This window comes from Mercenaria mercenaria, chromosome 17, assembly GCF_021730395.1.
Source record: "Mercenaria mercenaria strain notata chromosome 17, MADL_Memer_1, whole genome shotgun sequence".
NCBI classification, from domain to species: Eukaryota; Metazoa; Mollusca; class Bivalvia; order Venerida; family Veneridae; genus Mercenaria; species Mercenaria mercenaria.
In genome coordinates, this window is record NC_069377.1 from 17,884,462 (window position 1) to 17,911,634 (window position 27,173).

The window sequence follows — 27,173 nt, forward strand, 5'->3', positions numbered from 1 at the left end:
GTCAGTTAAGTGCCAAACAGCATTATTGTTTACTTGTAACACGTTTATATTATTGTAAGTTATGTGCCAAACAGCATTTTTGTTAACTTTAACTGGTTGACTTGTAACACTTGTATATTTTTGTCAGATAAGTGCCAAACAGCATTAGTTTACCCCAATATGTCAACTTAATTGTTATATTAATAATATACTGTCATTTTTTTCATACTTTTTGGGGTTCTGTGAGTTACTACGGTGTGTTTTTATGATTTTGTAATTGAATGTATGTTTACATTAAAGCGTCTTCTTACACATTATAATGATCGGCCAGTTAAGTGCTAATGTGTTTACATTAAATCAACGTGTTACATGTGAATGGTTTTGCCGTTTCGATGTTAAGTTTCGTGTTACCTACACCATTAAGATTTGCTTCTGTTAAAACATGCTAATGCTAAAATGATGACACATTTACGTGCCATGACGTAATTTTAGCTCGTCTGATTTTTTTAAAAAAAAGATGAGTTATTGTTACCACTTGGTTGGTGTCGGCGTAAGCATTTCCTGGTTAAGTTTTATGTTTAGGTCAGCTTTTCTCCTAAACTATCAAAGCTGTTGCATTGAAACTTACAACTCTTGTTCACCATGTGAATAGCTGACCATGTACAGCAAGAAACATAACTTTATCCTGCTTTTTGCAAGAATAATAGCCCCTTTTGGACTTAGAAAATCAGATTTCTTGGTTAAGTTTTATGTTTAGGTCAGCTTCTCTCCTTTACTGTCAAAGCTATGCTTTAAAACTTGCAACACTTGTTCACCATCATATGCTGACTCTGTACAGCAAGAAACATAACTCCATTCTGCTTTAAGAAAGAATCATGGCCCTTTTTGGACTTGGAAAATCATGGGTAAGACAATATTCTGTTACACAGAATCAAAATAATCAGATTAGCGTCTGCACCCGCAAGACAGTGCCTTTTAGTCAAATTGTGTTTTACTTAATTAATACAGTACATATATGTCTAACTATGAATAAACTTGTTATACACTTAAACTTAGGTGCCAGTTTTACAGTATCCTTTTATTCGTGAAAAATTGTATAATTATTGACGCTTATAGATTTTAGGATTTTGTGTTACAATTTCTGGTGAAATTTGAATAAAATGAGATACCATTTTCAAAAATGTATTGTATCACTGATATTGTATTTCTATCCCTGCAGAAACCTTTTAAGTTGAAGTAAATAGTTGTCATTGGGACGGTCGGTCATCTTTTTGTGTCTTGCCTTCATCTTTGTCAATGATGCGGTTGATTGTGAAATGACTTAGCAAAGTTGTTTAACACATCGGAACATTTAAAGTTCAAACAGTATGGGAACATTGAATATATGCACAATGTTATGTATGGACTGTTCAAAACACCGTAGTAATAAATAAGGCGGCACATGTAGATCTGATGAGTTGCATGTGCGACTTCGATCCATATATACCTTGGAATCCATAATGTTTTACGTGTTAAGGGTCCTATTAAATGTATTTGAGCTTGACTATTCAAGTAAAAGGAGGGCTATTCTACTCGTCGCGCATCTGAAATGCTGTTCCCGTAACGCTTTGGTGAAAGTTTTGAGTCCAATACTACTGGAGGAATTAGGTTGAAACTTCACACATCTTCAGTGTCACTGTATGGGCAAGAAGCTCTAGGATGACTGAGGAAGTGCAGTGTACATGAACTGCCTCACTTTACCTTTCACTATGAATGATATTGGAGGGGTATTTTAGTCGGCTGATCACAAGACATCTGATGGGGGTCAGAAATTGAAATCTGATGCTGGGCCAATATAGAAATCTGATGATGGGCCGATATAGAAATCTGATGATGGGCTGATATAGAAATCTGATGATGGGCCGGTATAGAAATCTGATGATGGGCCAATATTGGATTTATGTCGGAAAGTATGTCGGTCCGATATTACATCAACTTTGCAAATCTGATGGTGGGCCGATATCTACTTCTGATGATGGGCCGATATTACAAACATTATCGGTCCAATGTCGGCTTGATATATAATGCCTGCTGGGTAACATCTAAAAGTAGACATATCTTTACTAGAGTGTTAGAAACTCTAATGACGGAAAGCTAAAGTTACAGAGTCTTTTATAGATCATAGCCGTTTTTGATTGGTCAGTTGTTTCTGGATTTGGTAAATTTAACGTCATTATCTATTTATAGTCTCACGAGTCTAAACATGTTCTTAGAATTATTTAATGGGATACGCGGTTATAACGAACGTTACTGTTTTGGTCATTGTATAAACTACTCTGATCTTTCTCGAGGGTCTACAGTTGTACCTTAACAACCCGATGCCGTAGGTAAAGGTTTTTGTAAGTTCTATGAGATTTCCGCATCGTTTTACTATATCGGGTTTATTCAAACATGTTCTGATGGTGTAAAACATTACGTCACTATCGAAAAATGTGGACCCGTTGTTACGGTACATATTCGAATGTTTTTCTATCGCGTGATTAGAAACGCTGAACGTTGTTTTCATCGTTTATTGACGGAATAATTTAGTTAACCGATTACAATTATTTTAAGCCAATGGAACACGCTATAAATACATTTATGAGTAATATGCCTTATGCCTTAATGTCCTTATATGCTAATGAAGAACATGATGACGTTATAAAAACAGGTCCATTTACTACTTGTGTTAATGGCGCTTACTTGCCATTGGATAAAAAATCAAAGCGCTAAAAACACAGAAAGGTTGAAACCCGCATTTTATGTGCAATAAACCACTCCGATGTAACAGTTCAAGTCATTTCCCTGAAACAGTGTAACATTCAAACCATTTGCATCAATGTTACGTTATATACTAGAAATTCTTCTCTGACTAAAACCATCAAGTGTCTTGAAACACACTGACGAGCTGGGCAAGGCAACCCTTCATCGGCTGAATCAAAATCTACTATAATGATACCAATGAGAAATACAGTGTCTGTTTCATTAAAAACACAAATAATCACAAAGAAAATATACTAGCAGATAATAGAAATATTAGATCCATGTCTTTTTTATTAAAATAAAAGAGGCATACCCTACATCTAGCAGATTAACATTTTACCTATATAATGTCTGTCTATAAATAAATGGCTATCCACCCAAAATTGAACAACAACAACTTGAAAAATAGTAAAACGTGAATTTCACTTATTATTGCTGGAATGTTTAGCTGAAATATTGAGAGCTGATGTTGTCTTATGGATCAATACAGGTGCGTGTAAAATAATCAAGTTTTCGCAGCGAATTCGCTTGCTGCTGCGGTGACGAATGTGTTGTGTTCTTTAAGTACACTGCTTGGTGATGTTGGATGTTTCTTTTATTTGTTCCTTTTAATACACATGGTTTATAAAAATATATATTTGCACTCAGGGTATGTCCCTTTAACAGTTAACAGTTACGTTACTTTACACTAAAATCTATAGAAAATGCTATTTTAACCTGCCAGTGTGTCATACTTTTTCTTCCGATTTTCCAAAGGTACACCATTAGAAAGCTTGCAATCTGAGCTTTTCAAAGATATATAATTTAATACATTTTCTTTTATCATATGCATTGAAATGATTGTTAAACCTGACCTGAAACTTTTACATAGAAATTATGTAAACAGATAAGCGGTCGGTATACTCGTAAATAATCAGTAAAAGTACATTTGTAGTGCCGAAATAGAACGGCGGATTAATCTGCTTCATTGAAAACTGTCATTATTGATATTCATGCAGTCTCCAGAATACGACTGTAATAGACTGAAACCGCTTCATAGTTTCAACCTAAATATGAGGGAGGAGCTTAACGCCGGTCGATTACAAAAGTGGAATTTGCTAAAACAAAATCGGAGATTTTATCTAGATTTACAGAGACTTATATTCCCATAAAGAACTGTATATCGCTGCTATAGAAAAAGAAAAGTAAATTTAAACTTCAGTTCATAAAATACAAGTACAAAAGTTTCTGCAAGATACAGCAAAAGGAAACTCAAGAAACCAAAGAAAGCAGTGTATGTAGAACTGACAGAACATGAGATGATATAACGATATTTGTGTCTTTGTTGTAGACCCTCGGCAAACAGACATTCTAATGGGGTTTCATGAATGTTGGAGAAAAAAACATTGTCTTTGTAGTGTGAGCAGGATTTTTATTGTTGGTGTATTTAGTGACCTAATTATTGACTGATCATAACCCATATGCGAAACTGACCTCTAAGTTTCGGTATATGGAATGAAATGTATTGCATACACAATGTTGTGCTTAAATTCAGATTTTCCTTGCTGTTCATCCGCAATGACTGACTTTCAAACTTAGCTCAGATGTTACCAAGACCATTGTTCTGATAAATGTATATCAGGAATGTGGGCTCTATATGATACTTTCAAGTTAAATGATGAGGAAGGACTAAGATGTACAATGAATAATACACAACAAACATCATTTTATCCCGCCTAAGGGCGTGAAACTCGCAGTTTAAAAGGAACAAGAAAATTATAACGCAAGTATTATATGTTGACGATTACCTTGGTGTATTTACATAGAGGGTATTGTTGTTGTTGTTGTTTTCTTCACCTCCTCCTTAGAAGAACAGCTTCTGAATACGCAGCAATGAATATTGACTAAACAGTTCACTACTATAAACACCTTTACCACTATATACAGTCATATACTGATCAACTGGTATTTTGGAAGGACAAACTGTCAATGTTGTGCAATCAGCGACCTCTCAAGAAAGACCATTGTTCTAATATTGCTAAAGGCCTGTAAGAAACCTACATTGAGATGATAATAGAGCAAGGATACTTTAAAATGCAAGTCACTTTTATGGAACGCCACAGCTGTCTTCTGCAGCCAATTGTATAAAACTTTTAACCGCGCGGTAACCACTAAGTGCCAGTAACCAACATGGTAACATCGTGGTAAGAGATTGTATAAATGGTAACCGCGATATAACCACGGTTAATTTTGACCCACCTACGGGAGCTTGGTAACCACAAAGTAACCACTCAAACATGGCCGCCGTTCAATTCATGTATTGACAGACAATTGACGGACTTGACGTATGAAAAATTACGCCAAAGGTGCAGGTTTTCAGTTGACAACATAGACAGACTTGTTGGAACTCTTGGACCGACTTTGGAACGACGGACGCGACGGAACCAAGCTCTGACACCACGGCAACAGATTTTAATAACATTGAGATTTGTTGCTACAGGTAATTTTATGCAAGTTATCGGTGACACCTTTGGCGTATAGACATTTCTACCGTCTCACGACTACGACACGAGTTGTGAGGGCAGTGACCGACGTACTATTTGGACTGTCCAAAGACAATTTTATGAAGTTTCCTGTGACGAACCTCGACCGACGACGACTCATGAGGGGATTTTATGCCATTATAGGGCCCCAGTCTGTAATTCACTAAACGGTTGTATTGACGGGACCCGTGTTAAAATGTTTTCGTCCGGTTATCCGCATTGAGGCCGCATTTGTTAATAGAAAACACCAGCTGAGTATCAATGTCCAGGCACATGCGACCACAAAGGTATGTATTTAACAACGCTATTGCACCATTCGTCCATTGTGCACTAGCTCTACATTACATTGATACAGTATGTGAAATGAAGAAGCAACCATCTTACTTGATAAACCATATTGAGCAATACAGAACGCGTCTGTAGACATTTCAAGCAGCATTTCCTTTTACAGTCCTACCGTCACTTTAAACACACGTTATTCCGAAGATACTTTTAAAATTCCATATTTTTACTTAAATGCACAGATTCTCTCTAGTTAATGCAATGTTTACAATGTTTAATAACCTTGAAATTGGTAAAACACAATATGTACACACGTGTATTGATGACATCATTATACTGATGACATCATAAAAGAACCTTTTTCAAGGAACTATATGGAAGGCCGGTCATACGCGCAGTGCATCATTTGAAAATTTATCGCGGTTAAATTGATATTTTACGTGGTTAGGTTTAATACCGCGCGGTTAAACTGGTTTATACAAGAGAAAATAATCAATGGTTACCTAATCACGTTATATATCGCAGTTATAGTTTTACCGTGGTATATTTTAATTATTGTTTATACAATTGGCTGCTGATGTTGATTTAGCACTTTATGCTGTACATACATCTGTATATGAAGTGCCTCTACTTGTATGTGCAGTGCTTATACATGTATATGATTTGCTTAACACTGTATATGGGGTGCTTTCATCAGTATATGCGGTGTTTTAGCTTTATATGCGGTCCTTTCAGATGTATGCAACGCTTTCATCTGACTGTGCGGTATATGTAACTTTGTATGCGATCGTTGTAACTGTTTATGTGGTGCTTTCATCTTTATATGTGTCGCCTTTATCTTTATATGCTGTACATCTAACTATGTATATTGGTCTTTTAACTATAAGCGGATTTAACTGTATACAAAAAAAAGCGATGGCAAACAAACATATTCACAAAATTTTGTATTTAACCACCAAGCAATTACTAAAAACAGCATAATTGAATTAGTGAATCAATAGTTTTAGATCAAACAAAATAAAAACTATGAAAAATAAGTAAAATTTACGTATTAAGGGAGGCAATTCCAATTATTTATTTCATATTTCCTGGACGTAAGTCATTTATTTTTGCTTTATGAGTGTCTGCTAATCGTATCTGTATAATGATATAAAATAAATTTAAATTAGATATAAAACAAAAAAGTATGGCTTATTTTCGCGAAAATAACCTTAGTCGGATGTTTTCGGAAATATTCGTCAACTTTCGTAATATTCCGATCTCATAATGTAGTTTGCACATAATGTTATTTGCACCGCATATAAAGTTGAAAGCACCGGATATAAATATAAAGGTACAGCATATACAGTTAAACGAACCGTATATACAGTTGAAAGCACCACATATGCAACACAATGCGCCACATATAAAGTTAAAATCACCACATGTAAATTCAAATGAAATGCACATACAGTTGCAGGTACCTCATATACAGATGAAAGCACAGCATATGCAGCTGAAAGCACAACATATACAATTGAATGCACCAAATATACAGTAGAAAGAACTGCATATAATGTTGAAAAGGTCACAAATACAGATGGAATCACCGCATATACTATTAAAAGCACCACATACACAGTTGAAACAACAATATACACAGTTAAAATCACCATAAATACAAATGAAAGCACCGCCTTTACAGTTTTAAGCACACCATATACATGTATAAGCACTGCACATACAAGTAGAGGCACTTCATATACCGATGTATATACAGCATAAAGTGCTAAATCAACATCAGAAGACAGCTATGGCGTTCCATACACCTTGGTCAAAGGCCAGTTTTTTGCCTTATTGTTAGGTGACATGTAATAGCTTGACTATAATTATGCATATCAAACATTAAACACGTAACTTAAAAAAATAATCAACGTATAAAACTAAAAATGTAAGGCACTGTTTTATGGATGTTTATGTTCCAGACGTACGTACTGTGTAATAAGTTTGATTAACGAAAGAATAATGTAGTATGTTTAAACAAAAAAATATCCCTATGTTAATATGTGTATTTTCTAACTCAGATTTCCATTAATGCTGAAGATGTTAGTTGCCGCGGAGGTTAAATATTCTAGTTGTTAAAAATGACAGTATAATGGTTTTAACACACAGTACTATAACTTACTACCAATGACATTATTTATGTAAAAACAAAGAATAATACGCATTTTTATGTTACACAATTTCAGCTCTCGTTCGTATAGAGCTAAACTTGCGACCCTTTCCGTTGAGCGGATAGTGTTGTCAACACTAATACTTTTATTCATTAGTAGTAGACTTATACCGGTTTATCTGTACAAAAACACAGGTATCCTTTATATTATTTTTTTCCTGTAAATTTTATTTTCATATTGTATTCATTATGATTAACAAAGACCCAAGACTTACTTAAATAGATACGGTTTTTCAAATGAATAATTGAAATATATCATTGATTTATTACCTACCTTCATTAATTTTTTGAATTTCTAGATAAGTTTTCTTGTGGAAACCCATAACTTTCTACAAGTAGCGCGGGTTTCGCGTTTTTTTTTTCTAAGTAGAAAGTATATACCCCTATTTTGGCGGTTGTACGTAGTTGTATTGTTTACGTTTACGTCATTTCCGTGATTCTATATAACGTTATATATCTTATGTATTCGTTAGGCAGAATAATTACAAAATATGTAACTTAAGACTTGTGCATGTGACTTAATAAAGGCCCTGGGCCGAAACGTTGTCGCAAAGAGTGATTTGAAGCTTTTAATGGAACCTCGAGGTATCTTGATGATATTTTAAATATGGACAACCTATATTTTTCAGAAATGGTGAAACACATTTACCCAAAAGAGTTAACAAGGCTAATAATTCAATTTAGAAGCGTCATTTCTGGACTTAAAAACAATTGTGAATAATAATCTAGAAACGAAAATATATTATAAAAGAGACGATTTTAATTTTGAAATTGTCCACTTCCCCCACCTTGATGGAGATGTCCCTAGAGCAACATCATACCCTGTCTATATTTCACAACTTATTCGTTTTGCAAGACTTGCTCAAAGATAGAGGACTTTAATGATAGAAATCTTCTTATCACCAAAAAATTATTACAACAGGGTTACCATTATCATAAGATACGGAAAGCTTTCAGTAATTGTGCCCCCCATGAGTGATGGGGAATATAGATTTGGTCTTGCCCTTGCATTCGTGGTGCGTGCGTCCGTCCGTCCGAAGTTCGTGAAGCGCCTAGCTCAAAAAGTATTTGATATAAATTGATGAAACCTTGCATGTGTCTTTATCATGATATGAACTTGCGCACCTTCTATTTTTCGTCTGGCTCCACCCCCTATTTCCAGAGTTATGGCCCCTGAAATAGTCAAAAATGCACATTTCCACCTTGTGACCACCTGGCTCAAAATGTTATTGTGCTCATCTTAATTTTGGCTGCCGGTGTAACATTAAATATTGACCCCATTGAAGATTGACCCCATGGGTCTTTTTTCAACTTTGAGAATTGACCCCGCCAGCATTAAATTTTGATCAAAAAGCCGTTGAAATCTGATCAGTCGTTAATTTTTTTATCAGTTATGGGGTTTTTTTTAACGGTTAGTTAAATTTAAGTTAAACGTCGGATATCGTCTGTTTGTAGAAGAGAAACACACTGGAAAGAACAGAAACTATCGCAGGCTTCCAGTCTATCAAACAGGTATCTATTTTAGACAGTTTGCCATAGAAAAATTTGTAACTGGTAGAAGTGGTAAACGTATACTCGAGGAGCTTATGGGGGACACCAGTGGAAAGACGCCTGATCAGTGTTTGTAAACACCAACATTTTTGTCGTGTAAAAATGGCGCGTTTGAAAATACACCGGTGCCGTTGATGTTTTGTTTCATTGGCTGAGCTAAGTCAAGTTTGAACTACATAAAAAATGCCTTTTTACGGCGCATGTATGGAGAAAGATAGCGCTGAACAGGAACCATGATTTCTTTGTCTTGGTCACGTGATAAACACCTACATCGTAAAGTAGTACAACGCGTAGACAAAGTTCTTTACAAGAACTTATAATCCCTGCTATATTTTTCATTTACAAATCATAAGTGTTCACATTTATTGCATATGCTAAATAAATGGTACCGACCTGTTTACTCTCAGACCGTTGAATTTCATAGAAGTAATGAACTACTTTTATAGCGTATGTATGGAGAAAGGTAGTAAGGCATTTGTAGCTACAATTTCCCCAATGCAGGTATACGTAGTTTGGCGACTTTGGGAAGGCTACGCTTCCCAAAAATGACCCGACTGTAGTTGATCAGTTTTGAGACATCCCGTCCATACATTATACATATAGTCGCCAATTTTGCATATAGACATTTTAATTTCTTTATGTGTTTTAATGTGTTTAAGCGGTGATAAGTTTTGTGATTACAATTCAGCAACCTTTACGGCAAGATCACAATAAAGTGCGCACATTGTTGGCTGAGCATGTTATATGGTATTTCTGATGAACAGTATGAAGTAAGGTTTATTCTGTGGTGATTTATTACAGCTTTTGCAATTCCTTAACCAAAACAACAAACGGGGAGTGAATCGGTCAACATTCAGGCATTTTATGATGTGTTTATACCTCTAAAAATGGCCAAACATTTTTTCGCAGGGACCTTTTATAAATGCTTAAAATTCAAAGACGCCGAAATTGTAAATCTAGGTCAAAACAACGCTAATTTTGGTCTTTGGTTATTCAGTTACTGTCACAGGGATATCAGAATATGGAAAAACCTGGGAAGTAACAGAATAAAAACTATACAGCACTTAAGGCATGTTGTGTGATGCGTATACAAAACGTTCCCTCAATGAAGACATGTACATGGTGGTATCTATCGGTTGACATGTAAATGTAATCTTTACGAAAATTTGCAGTGTGTTATAATGTAGCATAAAAACCGCCGTTGAAGAATTTCAACGGTTTTGAAGGTCTATATACATATATAACTAAGACATTTGATATTAAAACCAACAGTTGGGCTGTCCGCAAAAATCGTGTAGGACACGGCCCCCATGGAGATTTCCTACTTCCATTGGAGTTTGAGTATTTATATTTTACCGGTGTAGATATGTTTTTGAATGATAAGTATAGAGTACATAACTTTTAAATTTCTGGTTATGTAGCGGTTTAAAGTAATTTGTGTAGGACACGGCCCCGTGTAGGACACGGCACCACAAAATCAGAGTTTTCAATTTGTTAGCCATTTCATCCTAAAATGTCATAAATTTTATTGTGGTAAAATGTACCTAATCAATATTACAAAACATATATTTGTTTTATTCAAAATACTGTAAATTGAATACTGTAGACAGAACAGTAATTTTAAAAGCATAAATATCATACATACATAACTAAGAAATATCACAATAAATTGCAGTTAATAATTATAAAAGCAAAATAATGATAAAAACATAAGAAAAACAATTTGTTCAAAAACGCCATGCATAAAAGCATTAAACAGTTATTAACAAGAGAAAGTACAAACAAATGTTTTCAAGTAAGGTCAGGTTGTCACTTAGTTGAGAAAATGAAATTCCCTGACTTTTCTCTGACTAAATCATACTTTTCTCTGACCAATATCACCATATGTTTTCGGCCTCCTCCCCTACAGCCGTCCAATCCACCCTTTTGAATTTATTTTGTTTCAGATATAAAAAAAAACCTTTCATTAACAAATACCAAAATTCCAAAATTAACATAAAAACGAAATTGATTCAAACATATTTATATTATGTTTATACACAATTACACCCAAATGTGTTTAGAAATACTTATAAATATTGCTTGAAGACTGCCATAGCCATTGAACATTTTAAACATCGACCTAGAATTTCATTTTCTTCTCTGACTTTTCTAAAATTTCATTTTTCACTGAAACTGCTTTATTTTTTTTTTTATTTATTTACTGACCATTATCAAGATATCCCTGACAATTCACTGACCTTGAAAAAGAATCATTTTCCCTGACTTTTCCAAAATTCAAAATTGTTGTAACATAAGGTAGAACATTAAAGTTTCAGACCTATAAATGTACACATGAACATATTGTTCATATTTTCATTCGAACATGATGTTTAAACAATTTACGTTATTGTAACATTATTTTAGTTTGGTCCGTAAGTATAGGTACATGAAATGTGCTCAATTTTTATTTTAAACACGTCTTTTGTTTAATACCTGTTTATTTGATCTCATTTATGCATATACAAAATCCAGTATCAATTTTACTATAATTTGTTATGAAATAAACGAATAAAATACTCCAGTGCCTTTTGATGACATTAGTGTGCAGGGCCCGGCCTCTTGTGGTAGTAAGTTAAACAAGTCAAATTTTCGATACTTTGTGGATACATTTGTGTTATTCTAACTGCCACCCCCTGTAAACGACTGTTCTCCCCCAGTTCCTGTTGCACGGTGCATATCCATATTGGCGGACTCTGTGCGAACTCAGCTATATCGGCGGCCAATAAATGTTTTTGGTGTTATCTTACGTTTGTTTGTACGGACAGGGGTTAAATAGTCATGACATGGCAGGGCTGGCACCAGGCCCTCGACCAACTTATAGAAGATCAGCCGGTTCGCTTTTCTTCGGTCCTGGAGCGGCGGGAGCTTCTGATCGCGTAGCATTCGGGTGAGGCATTCAGCTGCTCTAGTGGTGTAGTCCCCCTTGATGAACCTTGCTGCTTGTCTTTGGGCTTTTTCTATCGTGTCAATGTCATTCTGGAAATAGGGGTCCCATATAATGCTGCTGTATTCCAGGGTTGATCTGACTAGTGAAAGGAAGGCTGTTTTTCGGCATAGTGCTGGGCAGTGTTTTAAGTTGGGACGTAGAAAGCCTAGTGTGGAGCTGGCTTTTTTTGGTGATATTGGAGCTCCATTTCAGATCTTCGGAAATTGTCACTCCAAGGTAAGGGTTTTCTGGGACTTGTTTTAGGATGGGGTTGTCATGCTGATAAAATTTGGAGGATCTTTGGTTTATACTCATGATATAGCATTTCTTGGCGTTAAAGCGCATTCCTTATGTTTCTGCCCACACTTCTAGTTGATTCAAAACAAAGACAACTATCAAACAGGGAATGCCACTACCAAAAACGCAGCCTCCCCAAAACGAAACCCACAGCACGCAGACGCGCACACCACAAACACACACACACACACACACACACACACACACACACACATATACACACACATACACGCGCACACACACACACAAAAGCCAACACATTAGGACAAAACGAACAAACAAAGGAACACAGTGGGGCACCGCCTTGGAACGGTCAGTGGCAAAAACACCACTGGGGAGCTTAAACCGGTTTATGGTGCGCACCCAACCTCACTCTTACCCCCACCATGTTCCAAAAACACGGAAGTCGTTTTGGAGGGTCTCATGGTCCTTGTTGTTCCGAATGCTGCGGTAAAACAGGCAGTCATCCGCAAAAAGGCGCACTGTGGATTTGACGGATTCAGGGAGGTCATTCATATGGCAGATGAAGAGCAGGGGCCAAAGCACTGTACCCTTGGGGACGCCTGAGACGACGGTAGCTGTTTCTGATTCCTCTCCTTCAATTACAACCTTCATGCTCCTGTTTGTGAGGACGTCCCTCAACCAGTGGTTTATGTTGCCGGTGACACCATACTGTTCCAGCTTGTGTAGTAGCTTCCTGTGGGGGTCGGTATCGACGGCCTTAATTAAGTCTAATATGGCCTTGTCGATCTGAGAGCCCTTGTCAGTCTTGGAAAGTAGGTCGTGCACTGTTGTAACTAGCTTGGTTTCGCAGGAATAGCCTGCGCGGAAGCCGTGGTTGAGTGATGTGAGGATGTTGATAGTTTCTAGATAGGCAAAAATATGTCTACATGTGATATGTTCACGTCTAATTAAATACCTTATAAATTCTTCGAATCAACCCAAATTTCGCCTGAAATATTTTATGAATATTTTTTATCGTTTGATATAAACAAAACTTAATTTAATTCATAAATAAAAAAAATATATCTCATATTCGGTATTTGATCTCATATTCCCGAATATGTTTAGTCATACCCTTCCGGATTTTCCGGATTTTAAACTTTCCCTAGACTACAAGATCTAGACTAGAGTACTGGAACAACATAGGCTCCTCAAAGTCAAGAAGCAAAAAAAAAACAACATGAAGATGAGGCAAACGCACTGATATCCGCCGTGATAGAAGATACTGATGACAAATCAATATAAGCATTTACAGATAGCTCTGGAGCCTTTGTTTTTCTGCCATATGGGGAAACAGTAGAGCTGATACGGCCAGTTTCCAAACACGTGAACTGGTTGCAATTAAGATAACGCTGATCCTTGTCACAGAAGAAGTCAAAAAGCGGCAGATTAAAAAAATAAAGATCCTGAGTGATAGCAAATCAGCAGTGGGAATCCTATACTTGGGCTGGGAGTAAAATTCATATCCCCACCTTTGTTCCGAAATACGCCAACTATGGAGGCAAGTGAAGGAAACTGGCTGCAAAATAAACCTCTGGACAGTGGACACCAGTGCATGCAAACATACATGGGAATGACAAAGCTGACACCCTTGCTAAAAAAGCGGCCAAGGAGGCTGAAGACATGGAGGCCGAGGAGTTTGATCAGCCCAACAGTCAAACAGAGATACGTTCTGCAGCATCGCTGGCGACCTGTGGCAAGTGGCAACGTAGATGGGAAATTTCAGAACAGAAAGTGGATGAACTCTATTCCAGTACCAACCAAGAGTCAACCGAAACAAGCTACACTTCGATGTTCTGCCGCATCAAAGAAGCGTATTGGCGCTATTGGTACTATTTGAGAGACTATAGTTACAAAGTTGGCTTGACTTACTGTCATACTGCGAATGCGGAAGTCGTGAGACAGTGGAACACTTTTTATGTGAGTGCCCTTTATACACCAGCGCAAGAGGGAAAGCAAAGAAAGAGATGTTCCTCTTGACGGGCATATCAGTCTTCAGTGAGAAGCCTTTCCTTACCATTGCGGAAAATTACCCCCACGAAGAATGGTGACGGGTGCTCAATCAAGAACTTAATGATTACATTGAAGCCACCAAGCGTTTTGGGTCTCGTTGTCCGAGAAAATTTCTCGTGTAACCAGATAAAGTGTGTTTTTACCTGGGAGATCCTACCGGATGTAGACGATACCGATGAAGCGATCAATCGGCCAAATTTTAGGCTGTGAGCGAAAAGTGAATACTTGGAGAAAGTCACAAAAGAAATAGATATAAAGAATCCTGGTCAGTTTTGGAAAGTTACCAACAATATAAGAAACAATGAAACTCAAGCAATAGTGCAGCCCATGTTGAAAAATTACAATACTTTAGCAGTTACAGACCATAAAATATTTGATGAGATGAAAGAGCAATATGGTACAGAAAACCTTAATGTAAAAGAGAAACACACAGACTGGTATAATAGGGTAGAAAGTGAAATAGTCCAGAAAGAATTTAAGGAGAAAAAGAACATATCAGTAAGGGATTATGGTGATAAATGTGAATAGGAAAATGCAGCCATCTCTATCCTTGAAGTGGCAGCTGCCATTAAAGAAGCTGCCAGCAACAGTGCTCCCAACCCAGATGAAAAAGTATACGCCATCATGCTGAAAAATGGAGGTATCTTAATGGAACAAGGATTGAATTATACCTTCAAAAAATGCTAGAGTACAGGAACAATACCAAAAGCCTTTAAAACAGACCACCAGGTGATACTTCCCAAACCAGGTAAAGAGAACTACAGTGTGACCCGAGCATATCATCCAATTACATTAGAAAGTGTAATTGGTAAAACTTATCTGTAGACTAGAAGTGGAGGGAGGAATAGCAAAGACACAATATGCATACAGAAAAAAAAGTCCTGTACACAAGCACTACTTAGAATAATCAATCTTGTAGAAGATGCGTACAGTAAAAATGAAAAGTCAGCATTAGTACTGATGGACTACGAGTCGTGCTTTGAAAGAGTATGGAGGGCAGGTCTCATGAAGAAAGTTTCAGATTTAGGAATTAAGGGCAGACTTTGGTTGTACCTCAAAAACTTTTAAACAGACAGACAACACTACCTAAAGGTTAACAGTTACATTTCTAAAGAGCTGACATCAAAGGTTGGAATACCACAGGGTATCTGTTTTAAGTCCGACATTATGCAACTTACATACAAATGACTCCCTTGATGCTGTAGAAGGAAAACATGTGGAATATGCTGATGCTGCAAGCTTACTGAATCAAGCCTCAGAGATAAAAGATGTTATGCAGAAAACAATTGAGGACCAAGACAGATTTTTTAAATGGTGTAGTAAGTGGAATATGAAAGTCGCTCCTGAAAAAACACATGCAATGATCTTATGCTACAATAGAGATGAATTACAGGATACAGAAATTAACATTAAACTAGACAACAACAAAAATAGGTATTAAACGCAGCAGCAAACTACTTGGAGTTACCTTAGATGATTAACTGAATTTCCAAGAACATTAGCTGAAAAAACAAAATCAGGATATGCAGCACTGAGAAATATTATTAGTTTGTTTTGGGTTTAACGCCGTTTTTCAACAGTATTGCAGTCATGTAACGGCGGGCAGCTAACCTAACCAGTGTTCCTGGATTCTGTACCAGTACAAACCTGTTATCCGTAAGTAACTGCCAACTTCCCCACATGAATGATCAGAGGTGGAGGACGAATGATTTCAGACACAATGTCTTTTATCAAATCGTCACGGAGATCATGCGCCCCGCCCGGGGATCGAACTCGCGAGCCCGCGATCCGTGGACCAACGCTCTCCCTATTGAGCTAAGTGGGCGGGAAGTCGAGAAATATTGACATCTTTGTTAATCAAAATACAGGTTGTTCACAGTCTAACTATATGCGATTGTACAAATCTTTGGTATTGCCAGTAATAGACTATGGAGCACCTTTACTAGTTACAGCAACTGACAGTTATTATAGACAGTTTAATGGAATCCAGAAAAGCGCAATGCTGAAAGCAACTGGATGTGTATCAAGTACAAGTACAGACACACTAGAAATCCTGACTAACTGCACCTCTATTGAACTCCATATAAAATTAAAACAGTGTCAAGAGTTGATAAGAATAGCTGAGAAACGAGAGACAGATCCTTTGACGGAAGAATTTAATGCATGGATGGCAGAATGTCAGAACCACAGACGAAGACCAAAAACATTCCAGTTACCAGTCAATAGATTTAATGAGGTTAGAGAGGATATGAGATTAGAACATATTGAAAAAGATTTTGCTTACAGTAGAGAAAATTTGGGGCTGTCCAAATATTTGTCATTCCTACAAGGCAAAAAGTACAAAATTGAAGTTCATTGAATTCCAGGCCATAAAAGTATAACAGGCAGTGAGTTGGCAGATGCACAGGCAAAAGCTGCAGCTATAGAAATGTGCTCCAAAGAGGAGACAGAGGTCACAAATAAGAGAGATGCAAGGGAAGTTGTTAGAAATATGAAAGAAAAAATAAAAGAAAAATGAAACAACAAGTAGAGCTAGCCTGTCAGAAAATATCGAAAATATTCAGGAAGTTTACCAGCAAGCATGAGTTAGGTCTTTGGTAGGAAAGGAAAACTGGAAGGTGTTTTGTATCATCAATCAGCTATTAAGTGGCCACTCAAGATAAAACGCACACTGGTCAAAAATTGATTCAACAAAATCAGCAATGTGCAGCCAATGCAAGGTTCCAGAAACGGTACAACATGACATATTTCAATGTGCCAGATTTACAAAAGAGAGAGAGACGCTTGAAAGAGACATAGAGACAATACTATACAGGGAAAACATTAATTGTGGAAATATATCAATGGTCACCCTAGTAGGAGAACTGGCTGATATCAGGGTTGAGGCAAGGAGAGAATTGATAGAAGTTTTCAGCCAATATATACAAAATTCTGGTCGCTTCAGCAGCGAATCAGAATAAACTCCTTCTCAATAGCAAAGAAGTATAAAATACTATTATTTATATAGCTCTTTGCCAATAGTGACGTGTTAAAAAGAACAAAGGATGACAATGATGTGGCATCACATTTACACTCGAGGTAACAGGTCAGAGACCACCAATTCAAAAAAGTACATGGAACTTATTGGGAATGAGGTAAGTGTATATCTGGGAATAAGGTAGCATCCACATGTGCGTTCTGATTGGTCAGTCATGTAAACAAACCCAAAAAATGATTTTTTTTTTCAAAATGGAATATTTTTACTGCATTAACAGTATTTCATTATACATTTTGACAAAATTTGCTACATTTTATGTGTATTGAAAAACAGTTTCATCAAACGAATATATCCCGCCATGACAACGATGTAAACAGGGGGATCATCTCATTTACACGAAAATTACTGAGATAAAGTATCACTATTCATATGTTTTTCGTCCGATATTTTGGTGGAACTAAGACAGTTCTTGAAAGAAAATGTGATTCGATAATATACATGTTTCAATTTATGGAAGGCCGCTCACGCCATAATGTTATAATGAAAGTCTATGGAAAAACAATTGGTGTTCTCTAACCAAAAGCTACGGAGCGAACTGGACAACAACAACAAACGTATAGGCTGATCACTACCAAATAGAATGTAAGCCTCCGCAGGTCTAGTCACAAGTAGTCCAAATATAAATAGTACTAATCTTTTTTCCTTTCCTAGTGCATTTTCTCGGCAGCAACGTGCTTACTTTTACCCTACCGCGTTTCAGTATGTATCACTTCGCATTCTAATGAAATCGGCATGTTCCTATCGCATGCTAGATATAAATGGCGGCGTAAGAATTTAATGTCACAAAAAGAGAAATTGAAAGAAGCGAAAAGTAGTAAATTCAGCGGGTTGTATTTAACGAACTGTAGTTGTCTTATATAAAAGTTAACACCCCCTTTTCTTTTTGTTTTTCTAAAGTAGCGATCTAGTTCTTTATGGGAATATAAGTCTCTGAAAATCAGATATGCTAGAAAATGTCGAAACACCGTTATGAAGTGAGTGGATTTTATATGAAATAAAGAACAGCTGGATTTAGTGGTGTTCAGCCTATAAGGGGCAATACATGTTATTTTCTGAAACCCCTCGAAAATGAATGGAAATGCCATTAATCTATTCTTTATGATGCAAAACGGTAACAAATGGCTGAAAACGCTTAAATTTCTTGTGTTTTTGGAATTTAGATCGAATTTTCGACCAGGTGGCACTATTTTGGTTCGTTTTAGGACCTAGTAAATGTCTTTTCTCGCATTTTAGCACTTCAGTTGTCTAAATAATATTGAAATTAGCATGTTTCTGAATGAAAATGACAAACATCGTAACGATTAAATGGATGTTAAATGTAAATATCACGAATAAGGTAAAATTAATTGAAATATTGCTTGCACAGGGCTAAATTTTGCATATTTTTGGGGATGGGGGTGACCTGTAATGAATTGTCATTTCTCTGCATTTTCTCAATATTTTGCACCAAAACAAAGCAGAATCATTGTGAAATAGGTGTACCTTGAGAATGAATGCAAATTCATGGAAAAATCAAACAAAAAATTTCTCTTATAAGGCTGATCACTACCAAATAGAATGTAAGCCTCCGCAGGTCTAGTCACAAGTAGTCCAAATATAAATAGTACTAATCTTTTTTCCTTTCCTAGTGCATTTTCTCGGCAGCAACGTGCTTACTTTTACCCTACCGCGTTTCAGTATGTATCACTTCGCATTCTAATGAAATCGGCATGTTCCTATCGCATGCTAGATAAAAATGGCGGCGTAAGAATTTAATGTCACAAAAAGAGAAATTGAAAGAAGCGAAAAGTAGTAAATTCAGCGGGTTGTATTTAACGAACTGTAGTTGTCTTATATAAAAGTTAACACCCCCTTTTCTTTTTGTTTTTCTAAAGTAGCGATCTAGTTCTTTATGGGAATATAAGTCTCTGAAAATCAGATATGCTAGAAAATGTCGAAACACCGTTATGAAGTGAGTGGATTTTATATGAAATAAAGAACAGCTGGATTTAGTGGTGTTCAGCCTATAACGTGTACGGTATATACCGGAGAGACAACACGGCCATTAGAAGGCTTTGACGAAACGAAACGAACAACAACTCAATCAACTCACATTCAAGCTGATAGGCCTTCAAGCAGATTTTTGTTGTAATGACATCGAAACCTCTTCGCATGTAAGATATTTGTATCACACTCAAATAAACAATATAGGATACGCGTTTGGTAAATCATTTTGTTGGGTACAAGTATCCGGACAGGAACAAAATCCGGATACGTTCATCGGGTCAAAATTGAAGTGGCTAGGGGTCCGGTGACCGGACCTCTTGACCCGGAGTGTAGAGGTCCGATAATCAGTATACATTTTATAATCAGTATTGATTGTTGGGCAGTATACTGTAGATGTAGCTGTATCGATACTATTATGTATCCGCAGGAGTCTGAAATTCTATCAATAAGAAACGATACCACTGAGATTTCCGATATGGCAGTGGCTAGAGAACCGGAATCGGTTCCCTAGACGGCGAACTTATTCGTCCAGAACCGGTTCTCTAACCAAAATAGCGCGCATAGGCTAGGGAACCGGAATTTTATTTCTATGCATAATGCTGCCCAAATCCACTTTGTTTCTTGGTAAATGTCTTGCATATTGTTATCTTAATTAATTTTACCGTGCCCTTGCATTTATCTTCGTTTACTGTCCGCTATATTGGAATGATATAAACTAGTACGAATAAATGCGTGAAACTCACTTTCCTGTTTTTAAATGTTATTTGCTTTCAACAACCCTTACGAAATAGTCAAAAAGCTGCGAACATGCTGCAAACATGCCGCGAACATACCTATTCACAGGAAGTATTCGCGGGATATTCGCTGCTACCGCGATCATGCCGCGATTGGTTTGATACTAATTCACGGGATATTCGCAGGAAGACCAAAGATCGCGGCATGTTCGCGAGAAGAACTTAGAAGATTATAATCTTTTGGTAAACTGTTACTGAAGAACTTTTATAAGAGCAGGTAATAGTAGATCAATTAATTTGTAACATTATCTGTAAGGTCACAGTATGAGTCTGATAAGTTAATTACAACCAGATATTCTGGACATGTTTAGAAGGAAATCTGTGTGCATTACAGACAGTTTTTATAAGTGATTCTTAGAGGCTGATAGGAATATATACTTTCTTGTGGTAAGTCAGAAAATTTATGTTTAATATCTATACTCATATATCTCAGTAAACATAAGGAATTTTGAAAATGAAATAGATAATATGCTTAACCTTTTGCAGAGCTGTATCAGATTATCTAAAAAGAAATATAAAACTAGCTTATTTTGACAATTTCTAAGCTTCATAAGTCTGATAATTAATATGTAAAACTATGACAGATTTGTAGTGATACATATAACTTATAAGCAGTGTGAAGAAAAACATTGGGATGAAATGAATACATGCACTCTGACACTGTTATTGAAATGACAAGTAACAGTCAAAATTCAAACATATTTTTATCATTAAAACATTGTTTAAAATGCTCCAAATATGATATGAAAAAGTTCAGACATCGACACTTTGAATTTGTAACATCCTCAGTGTTCAAGTTTATTCAATAAATTTATATCTGTGATTCCTATTAATTTATTTGTTTTTGCACTTTTTCTGTACATGCTTTTTTTGTACACAATTTCTGTAGAGATGGTTTTCAGCTAGTTCACGGGATGTTCGCAGCAACTAGTTCGCGGGATGTTCACAGCAACTAGTTCGCGGGATGATCGCAGCAACTTGTTCGCGGGAAGTTCACAGCTACTTGTTCGCGGCAGCTTGTTCGCGGCAAAACTAATTTGCATGTGAAAAGTGAACACCAAACGAACATCCCGCGAACAATTATACCAATTGTATCAAAAGTGTTTGCGGCATGTCCGCCGGATATTCGCGGCATGATCGCAGCAAGTGTTCGCGGCAAACTATAATATTTCCATAAGGGAAGTACTATGTTAAAATTATTTAAATATAAAATATTATTGAATTGTAATTGTGTCATTACATGTTTATAGATGTACAAACTTATTTAATGCCATTAAAACTTCATGCGGATTCTTTGATCAGTTTGTAACACCTCGGCATTTCACGTTCAAAGAATGTGATCAATACTAATTAACAGAAATTACTTAATTTGTTTCAAATGTTTCTTTTATTGTTTTATACCTTTTAATTTTACATTTCAAGTTATTTCGGCTTGCTCCAATGCTGACTATTTCCGCATTCATTCGCACTAGATTATTTATCATTCCAATATGGCGGACAGGATGCGGCGAGTACACTTTTGGAGACACGGTAAACACAGATAAATGAAAGGGCTTTGCTTGCTGAAAATTGAAATGTTAAATTTATTAAGATACATGCATAATACTTACCAAAAGAAACAAAGTGAATTTCGGCAGCTTTATGCATAGAAGTAAAATTCCGGTTCCCTAGTCTATACACGGTACTTTGGCTAGAGAACCGGTTCCAGACGAATAAGTTCGCTGTCTAGGGAACCTATTCCGGTTCTCTAGCCACTGCCTTCCGATACAGCTATAGTGCTGTAGACATCTGACACAATATATAACTGATACACAAAAATCCTAAATATAAACTTATAGATAAATTGAAAAGTTATGAAAAATTGATAAAATATGTAACAATCTCACTTAATATCCATAAGGAAAGCGTCTAGCCGCCTAGCCTGCGTTCTAGCCGTCTGGTTACAGGATGGCTAGCAGATCCTCAGTAATTGATTTCTTAATCAATAGTCGTATTTGTGTACAAGTCAGTTGATCTTCTATTTTTAGAAATGATAAAACATTGATTGATCAGGTCGTATTTCCGGGCACTTCAGTGTATCGCGTTGTGTAGCAACAAGTGGAGGTGAAAGTAAACACCAATTTGGAATTGGAAAGCGTTGCATGTTTCACTAGTGTTCGTCGTTTTTCCTTGCTTAAAGTTATATTTTATTATTTATATGTCAGTGATGTGTAATGCTGCTGGGTGTTCCAGTAATCACTTCGAGAAAGAAACCTTTCATTCTATGGGTTCCAGACGTGATATTCAACAATGACCGTCGTTATAAGTAGATCCGTGTTTGCGGCACGGTCACTGCAAAATATACATGTATTCACATTTGTGACAGACTAAAAGAAAATAAAAATATGATAAATCGGAGCTCCTTTAAAATTAAATAAAATATTTTGGTTTCTACACTCACACAAAATTAAGAAGTATAAAATACTTTTGATAATGGCCCTTTGATTCGCGCGTATATTCACTTTGTAGCCTGGCATTAAAAATAGTTCTAAATGTCAGGTTAGTTTATCTTGTGTTGTCAAAGTTGATTCATTCACACCGAATTTAATTAAATCAACACCTTTAATCTAAATTCAGTTGTGTAAGATTTAATTATAGGTGTCATAAAGCTTTAAAAAGATTAATTAGTCAGTACATTACGTGCGAAAATTGGAGCAGGGATTTTTTTCTCCCTCAGAGCGCATCAGGCAATTGTTACATCTGAACTAAGATCACCAGGGCTCACGCTGTCAGTCGCCATTATCGCCATTTGCGATTATTTTATTTAAATGGCGAATATTTTTTCATTTTGGCGACAGGAGCTGGCGATTATTTTATTCAAAAGCTACATAAATAATTATGCCAAGTGAGACAGTAACCCGCGATCAGCTAGTATAGAAAATCAATAGAGCGGACTGTTTATTACCTCGTGTATTCCAAACTCGTGTCAACTATGCCGATCACATTGCCTAAGGCGGTAGGATGCAGACGACAATTAAACCGATTATGACCGGAAGTTAATCTTACTTATCTAGCTATCAATCAGATTGAACTGGCAGGCTACTTTTTGGGAACATTTGAAATCGCCAACGCAAATTTTTAACAACTCTATATTCGGCAGACGACAATTAAACCAATTTATACCAGCAGTTTCCTGATCAAAACCTAAATTGCAATCTACAGTTACCGCTAATTTAATTATCTTTACAAACATATTATAAACTGCCCTAACTGTCGACGATTTCAAAATATCTTTAATCAGAATCTAGGTTAGATCTATATGTATTTTTAATCTGAAATGAAATTGTTCAAAGTGAACAAAATCTTTTTTTCTTTTTTTTTCGAATTTTCAGAATTTGAAAAGAACGTGACTTTGTTGAAATATTTACAGGCTAGATATTTTTAATAGTTAATTTTTTTACCAAGACAATTCTGGCATAATAAATATTTGTTTTGCACATTAAACCCAGAAATTATCGGGAAACCAAGTCTTGTTTCTAATTTTAGAAACATGGCCGATACTGCAAGCTAAAAAAATCAACAAATAAATTTACAATACAATACAATACAATACAAATTTTATTTATTGTCGGTATGGGACCCCACCACCAATATTAGGAGGTAATTTCCCTGAATCCCCGATTCCCACACCCTCTGTTAGGGCCTACTACTTTTTGAAGCAATTAAGAAAGTATATATGTTAAAATTTATTATTTTTATCGTAAAAATCGCACACAGATCCGCATCAGTTTTGGCTATTATTTTTTCATAGGTTCAAAAGTTGGCTATTATTTTTTGGAGGCCATTGTGTGCCCTATATCACAATAGTATAACTGTATTAATAATAATTATTTAGTCTTTTTATATGCTTGTTTGAAAAACGGGATGTATTACGGGAACGTCCCTGGCGGATGGGCAGGCGGGCGGTGTTTACAGACTTTGTCTGGAGCATATCTTCTTCATGCATGGACGGGTTTTGATGAAACTTTGCACAATTATTCACCATCATGAGACGGAGTGTCATGCGCAAGAACCAGGTCCCTAGATCTAAGGTCAAGGTCACACTTAGAGGTCAAAGTTCAAATTCAAGAATGACTTTTTGTACGGAGCATATCTTCTTCATGCATGGAGGGATTTTGATGTAACTTGGCACAATTGTTCACCATCATGAGACGGAGTGTCATGCGCAAGAACCAGGTCCCTAGGTCTAAGATCAAGGTCACAGAGGTCAAAGGATACAAGAATGAAAACTTTGTCCGGAGCATTTCTTCATGCATGGAGGGATTTTGATGTAACATGGCACAAATGTTCACCACCATGAGACGGAGTGTTATGGCTTATGAACACGATAGAGACCACATTTTGCAATCAACTTTAATCAAACTTGCACACAACTTGTATTGGCATAATATCTCAGCTCCTTTCGAAAACTGGCCAGATCTCATCATGGGTTTGAGAGTTATGGCCCCTTAAAGGGCCAAAATTTGCTATTTTTGGCTTGTGAACACGATAGAGACCACATTTTGCAATTAACTTTAAGGTAAAGAAGGCGTAATATGCGGGAATTTCAAAAACAAGTTGCATCCTTGATAACATGATTAAATAATAGCAAAAGTTGATCTTCACACGATGTACAATTATTTAAAAGATCAAATGCACACTTTTTAGGCAAATGGTGTCGAAAAATCACGTTTTAGCCCATCCCTATTTGGTTGTGACGTTGCCGTTTTTACGGCGATTAATTAATTTCGGGGTGTCCATTTAATTCAAAAAGTAATTTTTAGCTCGACTTTTCGAAGAAAAAGTAGAGCTATTGCACTCGTCCCGGCGTCAGCGTCGCCATTGGTTAAAGTTTTTGATAAAGTCAGATATCTCTGTTACTATCAAAGCTATTGACTTGAAACTTAAAATAGTTATTTACTATCAAAGTCTACAGCAGGAGAAACAATCCTCATAACTCTGATTTGAATTTTGACAGAATTATGCCCCTTTTTAACTTAGAATATTTGGTTAAAGTTTTTGATAAAGTCAGATATCTCTGTTACTATCAAAGCTATTGTCTTGAAACTTAAAATACTTATTTACCATCAAAGTCTACACCAGAAGAAACAATCCCCATAACTGTGATTTGAATTTTGACAGAATTATGCCCATTTTTAACTTAGAATTTTTTTTTTTAATTTTGATAAAGTCAAATATCTCTGTTACTATTAAAGCTTTTGACTTGAAACTCAAAATAGTTATATACAATCAAAGTCTGCACCAGGAGACACAATATCCATAACTCTGGTTTGAATTTTGACAGAATTATGCCCCTTTAACTTAGGATTTTTGGTTAAAGTTTTTGATAAAGTCAAATATCTCTGTTTCTATCAAAGCTTTTGACTTGAAACTTAAAATACTTATTAACCATCAAAGTCTACACCAGGAGAAACAATATCCATAACTCTGATTGAATTTTGACAGAATTATGCCCCTTTTTAACTTAGAATTTTTTGTTAAAAGTCAAATATCTCTGTTACTGTTAAAGCTTTTGACTTGAAACTCAAAATAGTTATTTACTATCAAAGTCTACACCAGGAGACACAATTCTCATAACTCTGGTTTGAATTTTGACAGAATTATGCCCCTTTAACTTAGGATTTTTGGTTAAAGTTTTTGATAAAGTCAGATATCTCTGTTTGTATCAAAGCTTTTGACTTGAAACTTAAAATACTTATTAACCATCAAAGTCTACACCAGGAGAAACAATATCCATAACTCTGATTGAATTTTGACAGAATTATGCCCCTTTTTAACTTAGAATTTTTTGTTAAAAGTCAAATATCTCTGTTACTGTTAAAGCTTTTGACTTGAAACTCAAAATAGTTATTTACTATCAAAGTCTACACCAGGAGACACAATTCTCATAACTCTGGTTTGAATTTTGACAGAACTATGCCCCTTTAACTTAGGATTTTTGGTTAAAGTTTTTGATAAAGTCAAATATCTCTGTTTCTATCAAAGCTTTTGACTTGAAACTTAAAATATTTATTAACCATCAAAGTCTACACAAGGAGGAACAACATCCATAACTCTGTTTGAATTTTGACAGAATTATGCCCCTTTTTAACTTAGAATTTTTTGTTAAAAGTCAAATATCTCTGTTACTGTTAAAGCTTTTGACTTGAAACTCAAAATAGTTATTTACTATCAAAGTCTACACCAGGAGACACAATTCTCATAACTCTGTTTGAATTTTGACAGAGTTATGTCCCTTTTTAACTTAGAATTTTTTTTACTGGCAAAGCTCTAATTCAGAGTCAAGCACTGAGAAAAGTCGAGCGCGCTGTCTTACGGACAGCTCTTGTTTTTCGTTTAATATAACATGCCCGTTGAGACCTATACGGTGATGTAATTTTCAAATATGCACTCCAACTATTCGCCGAACGAATGCTTACTTAATGCAAAAATCATGCCAAAATCTTTCTACGAAATTATTATTTTCGAGCGGAATGACTGAGTAGTGTGTGAAAACTGGTCCATAGATTTTTAGCTCACCTGTCACAAAGTGACAAGGTGAGCTTTTGTGATCGCGCGGTGTCCGTCGTCCGTCGTCCGTCCGTGCATCCGTCCGTCCGTCCGTCCGTAAACTTTTGCTTGTGACCACTCTAGAGGTCACATTTTTCATGGGATCTTTATGAAAGTTGGTCAGAATGTTCACCTTGATGATATCTAGGTCAAGTTCGAA

The 27,173-nt window shown here is 36.1% G+C and overlaps 1 protein-coding gene across 3 annotated transcripts in view; it reads left to right on the forward strand.

Moving 5' to 3' along the window:
• The first annotated feature begins 19,670 nt into the window (after positions 1-19,670).
• LOC123537554 (CWF19-like protein 1) overlaps positions 19,671-27,173 on the forward strand; it is a 281,916-nt gene continuing 274,413 nt past the window's right edge. For all 3 annotated transcript variants that reach the window (XM_053529211.1, XM_053529213.1, XM_053529212.1), the window contains exon 1: positions 19,671-19,798. In XM_053529211.1, the coding sequence (XP_053385186.1) occupies positions 19,776-19,798 (23 nt within the window). In that variant the 5' untranslated portion in view covers positions 19,671-19,775. The remainder of the gene's footprint in view (positions 19,799-27,173) is intronic.